The 13,624-nt window shown below is 35.3% G+C and overlaps 1 protein-coding gene across 1 annotated transcript; it reads right to left on the bottom strand.

Annotated features, from left to right (window-relative positions):
• Positions 1 to 232: 232 nt before the first annotated feature.
• On the bottom strand, positions 233 to 2,472 carry LOC128862425 (putative odorant receptor 69a). The gene is made up of 5 exons (XM_054101033.1): positions 2,032 to 2,472; positions 1,536 to 1,965; positions 1,266 to 1,464; positions 501 to 656; positions 233 to 437 (listed from the first exon to the last, which is right to left on the bottom strand). Exons 1-5 carry the CDS (start codon positions 2,432 to 2,434, stop codon positions 384 to 386), a joined length of 1,242 nt encoding a protein of 413 aa, XP_053957008.1. The 5' UTR covers positions 2,435 to 2,472; the 3' UTR covers positions 233 to 383.
• Between the last annotated feature and the right edge of the window lie 11,152 nt (positions 2,473 to 13,624).

Genomic DNA, 13,624 nt, shown 5'->3' with positions numbered 1-13,624 from the left:
CTGCTTAGTGCGCTAAACTTCACCCCTCCAAAAGTTATTTTGACGGAATGATCGGAAGTGTTTGGTATATATATGACCAATTGTCACTTATGCAGTTATAACCATTCCAATTTTGGCAGATAAAGCGTTTCGATTGTATGAATATACAGTACATATTTACTTTTTTTATGAAGTACTCGATACTTTTTGAATACCAAAATTCTTTCAAGAACAATACAAATTTATTTACTTGGTTTTACCACGAACAAGAATTTATTTAGTATGGATGGCTATTTTAGTGCAACAAAATATTTGCATCTGAGTGCTGGTGTTAGCTAAAGTGTTTTTTTTCTGCTGTTATTTATACTAAAGCTTTAAAACATTTATCTTCGCGTGCTATTTTTTCATTTGCCCATAGCTTGGAAAAATGTAAACAGGCTATATGATGACCTTAGAATCTTGAAAATGAAGAATTGGTAATTATTTTGGAACTATTTAATAAAAATGCTTATCAAGTCTACCGTGGTGAATGTTGGCATTGAAACTGTGGCGAATTTGTATGCTCTCAAAACAACTGGTACGCGGCAACGCATAATAAAGAAAAGTATCATTTTCCGATAAGCCAGATTACCATCATACCAATTTCCATAGAATGCGGCACCTACGAGCTTGTTGCTCTAAGGAAAAATTAAAAGGCATTATTTTAGATATTTAGATCATAAGTTAAAAAAATGAAGCACTGAAAGGATCTTTCAACTGTCAGTGACCTAGTGCGATTGACAAGCTGCACCCAAGGTAGTACACAGAGAAAAGGGGTGGTGAAAAGAGTTGAGAAGCTCTGCTTAATAACACACCGTTATTCGCCTGAGCGAATTTGGCAGAATCATCGTCTGACGTCACTTGGGATGTGTTCACTAAAAACTGATACTGTTTTGGCCTCATGCGAAAAAAATCAACACAATGTCACTTCGGTGCCATCTGAAAAACGACTGATTGGACGAGTGTGTGAATACTATAAAGTACGCGTGAAATGGTCGGGCAGAATTCGGCTGCCGAATCACCTATGACGTAGCAGCGTAAGTTCCCGTCATAATTTTCTTTTTCACCATAGCTAATGATCAAACCTTTTAAATCTATCATCCGTGAAGAAAATGGATGCCGATTGGTAGACTATAAAGGTTTTTGCTGTCAGCCAGAAGCTTTTGAGGAAAAAGTGGTGCAGGTACATCTATGCACTGTCGTAAATTTGTTTAATTTTTGATCTTCAAATGGCAAAATTCACTTACCACGTCGGTTAGCTCGCTGCCCGTATAACAGATAAAAAACGTGAATAAAATAAATGCCAGCAAACCAACGCAGTATTTGAAAGCATGCACCAAACTGATCATCACCATGGAGAAACCCATCAGGCAAATTGCTACAGCTGAAGTGAAAAAGTTTACCAGAAATGAGATACTGAAGATATCATTGATCTCCCTGGCATAGCTGTGTGGGTGAAACACAAAAAAAATTATTAATTTCTACTAAATATATTTGTAGTTTACCTGCAGCCTCACCTGAGTAGCTTATCGTGATAATTAATCAAATACTTTAGTTCCTCATTAGCATTAGCAGCACCTGCATCGATCGTCTCCAGTGCCATGGCTAAGTAATCGAAATGCAGTTGTAGCTGCGTAGTGAAAAAGCAGAGAATGAATTCGGCGGCCATGATGAAGGCGACACCGGTTAATGATGACTGCATTTGACAGATATAGGCCGCTAGGAAGGCAATGAACGAGTGAGTGTTATGATTGTTTTGCCATGGATACCAGGTATTAGACTGATAGTGATACTTCAATTCTACGTCCGGTGTCAACCACTCGTACAGGTATTCCACAATGGGTAGAGAATTGTAGTAGGCCCATGCAAACATGTAAGAAATGGTGGTGTACTTCATGAGCAGATTTGATTTCGCGGCGAAGTGCTCAATTCGATGTGGAATTTTGACTGAAAAGAAACATTAAATCGAAATAATACGAAAAAACAAAGAGCAGACAGCTCTTTCATACAAACCCCCTCTTAAGCGTTTTGCACATTTGGCGCGCCTTTGGGCGTATGTCGTCGGGAACAGCAGTTGGAAATCATCCAATAGGACGACAATGCGTCCTCCATGCCAATACAGCACGCACATATTGCAAGCTCCCACCATTGTCAGCCCCATGATGGAACCAGTTTCTGTGATTTGCCGAATGAAGGACTCGGTGCTGCTTTCGTTGGGCATGAAAAGATAAATCAACATACCAAAATTCTGGTACACCAAATTTAGCGCGCCAAATATGAAGAGTGCGCGTCTAAGCCACATTATGTGATAACTGTACGAGCGGGCGCCACTCCAAGCAAACGGGTTGGACCAGGCTAGATTTAAAGCCAAGTTTGGATACTTTAAGAAGTCCTGCAGAGTGTAGATGCGTAACATTTTGATTAGCTTGCACGATTAGATTTAGTTTTTATTTTGCTAGCTTGCTGGACTGAGCGCAATGTTCGAAGTACACAGATTTTAGAAACCATGTTGTGTTTCTTAAAAGAATTTTCCTTTTATATGCACAGTTATTTTAAGTGACCTTGGGACAATAATTTTCTTCGTTTATGTAATTGGGTAATTTTTTTTAACCCCTTAGCAGGTACGAGATTGCATGTATTAGGATGGGGAGACAGGATAGGCGAGTCTAGCGCGATTGCAATGATTGAAAAACGATATAGTTTTGAATAAAATATGAAGTATAAAACGAACGATGTGCACTGCTTAGCCGAGTTCCACTAATGTTCTTATACTTGCCGCAGCCACTATTAATTCGTGTTGCTACGATTTATTTTAGTATACACCCAGTAATAAAGTTTTGAGCACACCGCTATTTTTCAAAATAAAAATATAGATCATAATACAATAATAATTTTATTATATATATATGAAATATATTATATTATACACACGAGTTTATAATAATAACACAAAGTTCCCAAACTTTGAAAATTGTGTTTCAAAAGTGTTTGAAAATGTAATCAAAACTTTCAACTTTTTAATTGGAATTTGCTCATATAAATATTAGTATTAGTGAAGTAGTAAAATAAGGAATATAGCAACATCTGCAACTTAGACAATTTCAACCTAAATAAAACTATCTGGCTTAAACCAGTGTCAACACCTCAAACGAGATTACCTTTTTATGTACAATAGTATTTTAAGTATTGACCTTATTAAAGTTAATTCTTTTTTTAAAAAGCTGGGCAACATACTGCACCTTTTTTTTATTAGTGAGTCACCACGTGCCTTTATCGTTGTCGCTACAGTTTCTTGATTTCAGATCTGCCAGTGAAAATAGTAGCAAGTCTTTCGGTTTTCATAGCGCAGACTTTAACTCTTTAAACTCTGATATCTTGGATATAGATTGGACCCCAACCTTTTGTGTTAAAAGTGGATCTGAGTACTTTGAAGCCTTCCTTTTTAATTTATCTGAAACATTTCACAAACACCTTTCCCTTCTTCCTGCTCGGATACATAAAATACCGTGGCATACAAAAAACCTTAAAAAAAAAATCAAAACGAACAAAAATTATTCTTTAATCTATACCAAAACACAAATAGCACTACATTTAAAGGTAAGTATGAATATTAAATGAATCAAAGTTTTCGCAAATTTATTCACGTCGAATTTGTTGAAGTGTCTGACACCCCTTTCAATATTAATGTTCCACGATCAGTTGAAATTAGTTCGATGTCATTAATGGCGTTTCTGCTCTTCAATCGTCATTGAAAATTGACTTGAGTGGTACTTCTACATTTTTTATTAAAAAATCCATGCCATTAAATCTGGAAATAGTAACGATGTTAGAAATTAGAGATTACAGTTACCAATCTCGTGGTATTTTCCCAATAGTCTATCTCTGTACTTAAGAGTAGTTGTCAAGTCGACACTATATATACAGACTTTTCAAAGGCCTTTGACACAATCTCACACAATATCTCTGATGATCTAAAACAGTTTCGTAAAGCAACTTGCCAATCGGATGATTCTTTAGTACAGCATGGCTTAAGGGGTTACATACAGAATTTACAAAAAATCAATTTTTTTACAATATTTCAAAAGCATAGTGTCTTGAAAATATACTGTGAAATTTTCATGCTGAAATTCTAAATATTATAGCTTCTACAGCCCATTAACAAGGTAGAGAGCGGTTCGCGCGGTCCTCAAACCTTAAACTCGTATTTCTCGAAACTACTTTCTCCGGACGGTCTGCATGATAACTCATACAGTTTTTAATACTTTTTGATTTTTTATATACTACTTTTTGTAAAGAAACATTTTTTTTTTTTTATTATTTTATTACTATTGCAATCTAGTTAACAAAACTAATAAGCAATTCATTTTACATATATTTAATTAAATTAAAACATCTCAAGTAAAGATAAAATTTTATGAAAAGAGATCATGCGGTTTCGTCCTTTTTAATCTTCTCGTGAGGTCATCAGTTACAAGTAGTTTGGCTGCTTCATTATTGATGTGCTGCTGAAGTCTCTCTTTAAGATTATTTGCGAATTTTTTTATGATATCCGTAATGGTAAGATATTAAGATCTTTATGTAGATTGCAATTACGAATGTACCACGGCGCTCTAACGATGTCGCGTAATACTTTATTTTGGAATCGTTGAATGATGTTTTTGGTGCTTTCGCTGGTGCAGCCCCAGAGCTGTATGCCATATGACCACACTGGTTTCAGTATTTGGTTGTATAAAAGTATTTTGTTATAAATAGAGAGTTTAGAATGTCGGCCTAACAGCCAATACATTTTCTTGTATTTAAGAATTAACTCCTCGTGTTTTTTCTTGACACGTGCTTTCCATCTCAGCCTAGCATCTAAGGTCATTCCTAGATATTTTGCCGTATTTGCATGCGGTATTGCCGTATTATTGTTAAATATTGGGTAATAATTTATATTTCTATTAGTGAAGTCAACATGCACAGACTTGGTTTCGTTTAACTTGACACGCCATTTTTTGGTCCGATTTTGAATTGCATTTACTGATGCTTGTAACTTCTGAATTGCTTCTAAGTGTTTTTCATCAGTTGCTAATACTGCAGTATCATCGGCAAATGTTGCAGTTGTTGTATTGCTGCATGTGGGTTTATCGTTAGTATACAAGAGATACAAAACTGGCCCGAGTACACTGCCTTGCGGGACACCTGCATTAAAATCTTTCAGTTCTGAATAGACATCTGCTTGCTTTATTCTAAAGTATCTGCTCGTTAAGTAGGATTTTAAAATGTTTGAGTACTGGATTGGTAGAACTGCTTGAAGTTTATGGATTAGTCCCTCATGCCATACTTTATCAAAAGCTTGCGATACATCCAGGAATAATGCAGAACAGATTTGTTTTTCTTTCAGTGATTTTTCAATTACATGAGTAATGCAGAATACATTTTTTAGTAAAATTTAAACAATGCATAGAATTTCTTTATATTTATTTCTATTGTTATCCTTCTAAAAACAGTTTTTCTTTTAGCGCATTTTTGGCGTTGTGGGACGTAAGTAACCTCTTAAACAACCTTCTCGCTTAGAGTGTTCAAAATAAGCTTTCACTTAATGTAAAGAAATGTTTTCATATCACGTTTGCAAAAACTCTGGATGTCATTCCTTCCCCTTATACTTTATCAAATGTTGTTCTGCCTAAATTTAAACAGTTTTCTGATTTAGGCGTGACATTCAACTCCGGTTTTATTATGTTAAAACCGGTGTAAATTATGTTAATCAGTAAAATTTTACATAACTGCCTAGTTCGTTCTAAGCTCGATTATGCGTCTGTGGTTTGGAATTCAAATTATTCCTCTCATTCAAATACATTTGAGAGGGTACAACGAAATTTTATTGGATTCTCTCTGCAGCCTCTTCATTTCTATGATCCGCCTACACCCTGCAGTGCTATAGTGCATGATAATGCTAATAAATCTGCAGCTCTTTGCCAATAGACGTACCCTTCAGGCATTGGTGTATATTACTGCAGACTACTCGACCTAGATTTCGCTATGTCACGATTCATTTTCCATTCGAGAACTACTTCCCCTGCTCATAATAGCTCTCTTTTGGTCTAGCATGTAAGAATTGTGTTTATTTAAATATATCTCTCTAGTCTGTACGGTTCTTGCAATAATAGACATAAATAAAAAAATAAATGAATTTTGATGGCTATGCAGTTTTATAGCTCATTGCATTTTAGTAAAATGTGTTTGCCAATTTTTTCGGTTAGATGAAACGGTTTTCCTGCCATACAAGGTCCATGCACGAATTCTTTTATATGGAAGAAACAACGTTTTTGGAAATACAAAATTTTATTTGTTTCCTCGAAATGAAAAAAAAAATCAATTTGGTTTCTCGCATACCGACAAATATATTTGAGTCCTTCATCATCTAACCAAAATTTGTTGAGTGATACATTTACAACTGCTGATCCATTGAGTCCTGTGTTACGCACTTAACAAATATTTGGAATTTCCGAGCAGTTTTCATACTACATATATAAATAAACTACTTTTAAAACAAAGAAAAAAAGAAATAAGACAAAGCTTTGGAGAGTTTTAACTTTATTGGTTAGTCTGCACAAAATCTAAACTTCATATACTGAAGAAGCCTTTGTTATATAAAACAACGATTAAACCAAACTGGTTATAAAGACTGCAGGTCTGGGGAAAAATCCAACGACAACAAACGAAGATTCTTCGAATTTTGACAGATACACAAGAAATGATGTCCTACCTAGGACTTTAAATATAGCAACAGTAGACGAAACAATCAAAACGATAACAACAAGGCACTTTGCCACAATACATAAACACAATTAGGCAGAAATCAGCAGACTTCGAGAAAGTGAGAGAAAAACTAAACTACGTCTAATAAGTACTTGACCGAGGTCACTTGCCATACAAGAACAAATATGTAAAAATAGTTAAACTGTTATTTTATTGTTTTTAAATTGTAATTATGTAAACTGATTATTGTATTGTAGATTATTTAAACTTTGTATTATTTTAATTATTATTATTGCATTTAAATTTTTTTCATTTATTTTTATCGCTTTTGGCACTGACCATTATATGGATATAAAAGTCAACATAAGGATGTATAAAATAAATGGGGAGAGAAAAAGAAAGATGTGTCTGTTTTTAAAGTTTTCTGTGCATTTTGGCACAGCTTACGGCAAAATATGTGCTATGTTCGGTTACGTTGCAATCGCTGTTCGCTATGGGACACACTCAGGATCATAGCCCATAAAGTACTTTATTCTGCGAAAGGTGTCGTAGGAATTACTAATGTTTACCTCTTTAGGAATATTGACAGAAGTTATATTTTTATTTCTATTATTTACCTATTTTTCTTCAACCATTAGAGGGTTAAGGATATTCACATACTTATGAACGCTTTGTTAAGTTATTCTCTTTGCTGATGCTTTTTTTCCGTTTAACGAACAAATTAGCTAATATGCAATTTCTCGTAGCAGAGTAATTGCGGAAAATTATAGCGACAAAATGACGAAATTGATATTTTAAGTAAGCAAGTTAAGTAGTTGGTATTTAGGTATTCAACTTGTTATTGGATTTTGAAGCCCACTAATTTCTGCTTTTAGTCTAAAAATGCCATTCAATTTAATAGATCTATAAATAGGAAAGAAAAAAACGATTGTGGCTTACATTGAATAAAACACATTTGAATTTACTCTAATTCTACATATTCTACAGCGTCGAAGTATAGACTTAAGTTTATAGTTTCTTCTGTGTTTAGAAGCACTAATTACGATTTTATGGAGACTAGAGTTCGGCAAATATAGTAGTGTGGGTATCAGTTGGATCGTTGTGTCGTATATCCTATCCCTCAATGAAGGTAAACCAGTTTCGCCTAAAATGCATTTCACGGGTGATGTTGGGAATGCGTTTATGCTACGTCGAAGCGCAGCATGATGTATAGGTTCCAGTTGTTTGATATTTGTGTTTGCACACCAGCCAAAAATGGGGAGCCCATAGTCGATCTTGGAGAGTATAATAGCTTTTGTCTCTTGCAGAGGCTCTTTCTAAGGCTAGTACATTGCTATTTAAAACTAAGCTTATTGTCGAACCATATATCTAAAATCTTTAAGTTACTGACAGATTCAATTATGGTATTATCAAAAACTAGTTGAGGATATATACTTTTTTTCTTTTTGCAAATATGTAATATTTTGCATTTTGGTATGGAGATAGATACCCCAGTTTCTACTCCCATTTTTTAAACTCTGTAAGTACTTTATGGAAGGTTTCGTTAACCGCTTGTAAATCTTTCAAACTAGTATCAACAATGGCATCATCCGCATACAGTGTGAATTTGATGCTTTTAATATTTAATTAAATATCCGTGAGTTTGTCGAAATCAATAATAAATAAAACTACTGATAGAGGAGAGCCTTGGGGTATACCATTTTGAAGAGGGAATGTATTCGAAAAAACGTTATTTACCCGGACTCAAAACTGTCGATGAGTCATAAAAGCTTTTACTATTTTAAAAGCTTTCGGACCAATCTTCCATGATGCAAGTTGGCTTAAAGCCGTATGCACATCTACACGATCAAAAGCTTTCTCGAAATCAATAATCAGAATTGTGGCATGGTTGAATAAGCGAGTCCATTGTACTATGCTTATTCTTAAAGGCGGTTTGGTTATGTTTGATAAGATTATTTTTTGTTACAAACCAGATCAGCCGTTTAGCAATAATTTTTGAAACGCTTTGCTAAGACAAGAAAGCAAACAAATGGGTCTGTAGGACGGAGGTAAGCATTTAGGTTTACTTGGTTTGATGATAGGGATACTAGTGGCTACACGCCAAAGACGTGGATATGAAGCGTTGGAGAAGATAGCGTTATAAGGAGAAAATAACCTTTTTTTTGCTGCTACCGGCAAATTAGAGAGCATTGGATACGATATACGATCCATGCCAGGAGTCTTGCCTTTGGCATGTTTAAGTGCTGCTTCCAATTCACAAAACTCTATTTTGTTTTCCACATATTTTGCTGACTGCGACAAATTTTCCGGGTTGTAAGGCATGGAATACCAATACTCTTTTTCTGTGATGTATTTGCGAGAAAAATTATTATCCTCAGAAAGTTCAAACCAAAAATTGGCGAAGGTGGTTGCTATATCTTCGCAGTTTGTGAGCAGCGTATTGTTTGATAGGATAAATGTAATGGGGACACGAGGGATAAGTGTGAGTCGCCTGACGTCTGACCAAATCATTTTAGGCGCAGACAATGATGAGATTTTTGAGGTAAAAATCTGGAAACTTTTCCTCTTAGCGATTTTAGCCGCTCTTTTGAAAATAGCACTTGAAATTTTATAGGACATTAGATTAGTATTTGACATGTTTCTTTTGAAAATTTTCCACTGTTCAATTTTTTGGGATCGAAGTCGTTTTAGGTTCTGGTTCCACCAGATAGGTGCATTATTATACACCTTTTGTTTGCTTTGGGGAATGGACTTACCATATTTGCTGCAGAGCGTGTTAGCTTTGTAATAATGTAAGTTTCCTGGTTAATATTTTGTACAGGTAAGTTATTCAAGTTATTTGTTATTTCTGATTGAAATTTATCCCACTTGGCGAAGTCGTTTTTGAACTTCGGGAGGTGGTTATATTTTACTGTGTGAATATTGGTTTGAACAGTTATCGAACTAGGAAATTGGTCGCTTCCGTAGAGGTCAGAGTATACTTTCCATTCAATTCTAAGTGAAATTTGTGGAGAGGATAGAGTAATATCTACGTTTGTAAAGGAAGTGTGTGTTGAAAAGTGGGTTGGCGAACCATTATTGAGTATGGTCAAATTATGATTTACTACGAAATTTTCAATTAATATACCCCTTTTGTTTGTTTTGCGGGCGCCCCAATGTGAGCTCCACGCATTGAAATCTCCTGCCCACAAGAGAGTTGCAGGTAGTTGGAGAAATAAATCTCTAAGCTCAGTTTCGTTGAAAACTTGCGAAGGATATATGTATTTGCTATACATAGTGTATGATTTAATTTTAATTCCAAAGCTATTGTAGATAAGGTAGATGTTACATTTATAATCTCGTGCGGAATGGACTTTTTTAAGAGTATACCGACACCTTGTTTGTTGGTTATGACTCTCTTCAAATTAGAAAAATAACCAATATGTATATTGCTTCGGATAGGAAAAATTACAGTTGGGTGAGGTAGGAATGTGTGTCTCTTGAATACAGATTACATCTGGGGGTCTCTCTGATAAGCAATTGAAGCTCATGATAATTATTGACATACCCGTTTATGTTCCACTGAACTATTTTTAACGTCATTATATAATAAAAGAGAAGCAGATGTAGATATGTATTCAAATTTCATTATGTACAGTGAGCCAAAAAGTTTAAGTACACCTGAAATTTTAGAAAATTATCAATAAAAACTCCATCATACAATCTAAAAATAAAATTTATTCTTCGAAATATATATATTTAAAGGTTAAAGAACACAAAATAAGCCTTTTCATGGGTTACGAACTTAAAACATAGAAATAGCTATACAAACATGAAAAAAAGTCCTGAGCGCACGTCAAATAAGTTTTCGTACATTTAACCGAAAATATTAAAAACATTTGAAAATTTTTATAGGTTAAGTGTTATTAGTATTTCGTTGGCCCTCCCCCGGCATCGATAACTGCTTGTAAGCGCTGCCGCATGCTCTTCACTAAGTTTCCGGTATCATTTTGGGTTATTTTCATCCACTCAGTCGATAAAGCCTTCTTTAGGGATTCCTTCGAAGTAACATAATTGTGTGTTTACGTATTCGTTTTTCGAGCAGATCTCAGATGTGCTCGATAGGATTTAGATCTGGGGACTGCGGCGGTGTATGTAGTTGCTTGCAGTTATATAGAAGCCACTCTCTGACCAAATATGACGTGTGTTTCGGGTCATTGTCTTGTTGAAACAAGAACCCATTTTTTTCAAAACCCAATTGTGTCGCACTCGTCTCAAGATTTTCTCTCAGGATTTTTAGGTAGAGGTGCTTATCCATTACATTGTCAACAAACACAAGCTTTCCAACACCAGCTTCTGCCATACAGCCCCAAACCATAATGTTACCGCCACCGTGTTTCACTGTGGGTACCAAATTTTTCACTTTCATCTGCTCATTTGGTTTTCTCCAAACTTTTACGGCTCCATCTGGACCAAACAAATTATATTTAGACTCATCACTAAAAATTACGTTGCTCCAAAATGATTCGGGCTTGTTCAAATAGTCTTTAGCGAAGGTAATCCTTTTTTTATATTTACTTTAGATATAAAAGGCTATTTACGGGGTGTTCGACCATTGTACCCAGCCTTATGGAGTACATTTCGAACAGTTTGTGGGTGGACGCTTATTCCAACGCTTTGCTGCACCTCTTCCTGTATTTCCACAGCAGATTTTCTGGGATTAGACCTTATTGAATCTAAGATTCGGCGCTCGTCTCTCTGTGAGAGTTTTTTTGGCCGGCCGGATCGCGGCTTTGGCCGAATATCTCCAGAGTTTATATAAGAATTAATTACTCCTTGCACGCTGGAATGGGATTTACCGATAATTTTGCCGATTTCACGCAAAGATTTTTTTTCTAAATATAATTTTATAATCACTTAACGCAAATCGACTGATATTTCACACCCGCGACCCATCATATACGTTAACTGCCACCATAAACACAAAACTATTAATAGTTATATTTACCATTTGCATCAAAATACTATCAACTATGATCATTTGAGCGATAATAAGAAATAACGGAGAAAAACCGTAAGTTTTGGAAAAAGAAACAACGAAAAAATAACAACGTAGGTAAATTTTTTTGGCTGTTTTAGCTCTCTCTCTCTCCTTTACGACAATTATTCTTCAACTCACAACAGTGAGAGAGGTGAAACTAAGTTAACAATATTCTCTTTTTACCCTACATGCCAAAAGTTTATGTTTATATTTAAAAATAAAAATTATTTTAGTAAATTTTGAAACAAAACTTAAGTGTACTTAAACTTTTTTGACTCACTGTATGTATGTATATGAGGTTTTGGATATTTGTTACATTTCGTCTTCTGTCGTAATTCTATTTTGAGTAGCGGAGAGTGCTTGCGAAAGATTAGGGAGAGGATCATAGAGAGTTTGGAACTGTGAAGGATGAGAGTAAGCTATGGTTTTAGAAGAAAGTTGATTTGTGGTAAATTTGGCGTCAATTTCGTTAAGCTTAGTAAAATTATATGCGATATTAGAGCTTGGGGAGTAAGAAGGCAACTTGCATTCATTAGTATTTATTGCTGAGGGAACATTTATGAGTAATGAGGGATTTGTTGTTGGGGAGTTTGGAAAGTTAGTACGATCAATAAGAGAGGATATGTTAAAAGAGTTATTGGAATTTTCAGTTGTTTTTGCTTGATATTGTATTTTTATTGCTTTCATTTGAATTGAAAGCTATGGCAGCGTGTGAGCTATTAGGAGAATTTATAATGGTTTGCTGTTGTTTATGAAGTTTGATGGCTTCGCGCATTGAAAATTTATTTATAGTTTTAATTTTTACGATTTCTTTAGCCTGTAAGAATTTAGTACATTCTTTGGAGGAGGAGCGATGTTCTTGGGAACAATTAGCACAAAAAATGCGACTACAATCAGATGGTGAATGGGGGGAAAAGGGCGCAACTATCGCAAAGGGGAGTACGAGCACCAAGCAATGTCAATTTTACCGGGCAAATTATATAGATTGAAAGTTAGCAATAGAACTCCGGAGTGGCGAAAATTTCCGTAAATTTTTTTTTGGAATTTATAGGCTGCTACAACTTCTTCAGAGCTAAGTTCACTAACAATTTCGTATTCCGGGACGTTATTTAGAAATGGAGCGAATATTGAGCCTTTCACGTGGTTGAGTGATTCGTGTAGGGTTGCTGATATGGCACATATATTCCCTAGTTGCTTTATATTTCTGAATTTGTCGTCGATTATACTATTTTTTACTAGAAGTAGTAATTTTCCATCTCGTAGAGAGGATATGGAGTGAACTTGGCTGCTAATTTGCTGAATAGCACGATGTATGGCAAAACATGAAAAGGAAGAAAGGGGTTTAGATGAATCTGTGGAATCAATAACCACACATTTTGGATCATCCACTTTGGTTTTGGGAAGAAAAGGGAAATCTGTTAACGGCACACTTATAGAAGGTTTACGCTTCTTTTTCTTTCGGGGTCCGGTATCGAGTAGTGCGAAGCGGTTAGCCTCGATGTTTCCTGGCCTCGGGGCCATAGTTCATGTTTGCGTTTACGAGAACTAAACTATGCTTTAATACGAATACGCGAGAAGAAAGAGAAAAAACAACAAAACTCGAAAGGCGAAGTGAGAATACAAAAATTATCAAACGAAACTCCGTATGCGAAAAACAAACGTCTTATCGGCGCGAGAGTTAGTCGATGACCTGCTTTAAATTAAATTAGCTTTATTTGCATTTACTTTATATTAGACCATAGGGATAGTAAGTTCCCCACAGGGGTGTAGTCTAAGGTATTCTTGCAAGACCACTCGAAATATAATGCCTAACTGTTGAAAACGTCGAGGTATCGATGCTGAAGG

Source organism: Anastrepha ludens, chromosome 4 (genome assembly GCF_028408465.1).
Source record: "Anastrepha ludens isolate Willacy chromosome 4, idAnaLude1.1, whole genome shotgun sequence".
NCBI lineage: Eukaryota > Metazoa > Arthropoda > Insecta > Diptera > Tephritidae > Anastrepha > Anastrepha ludens.
Note: the sequence above shows the minus strand (reverse complement) of the source record. Positions and strands in the feature narration are given on the sequence as shown.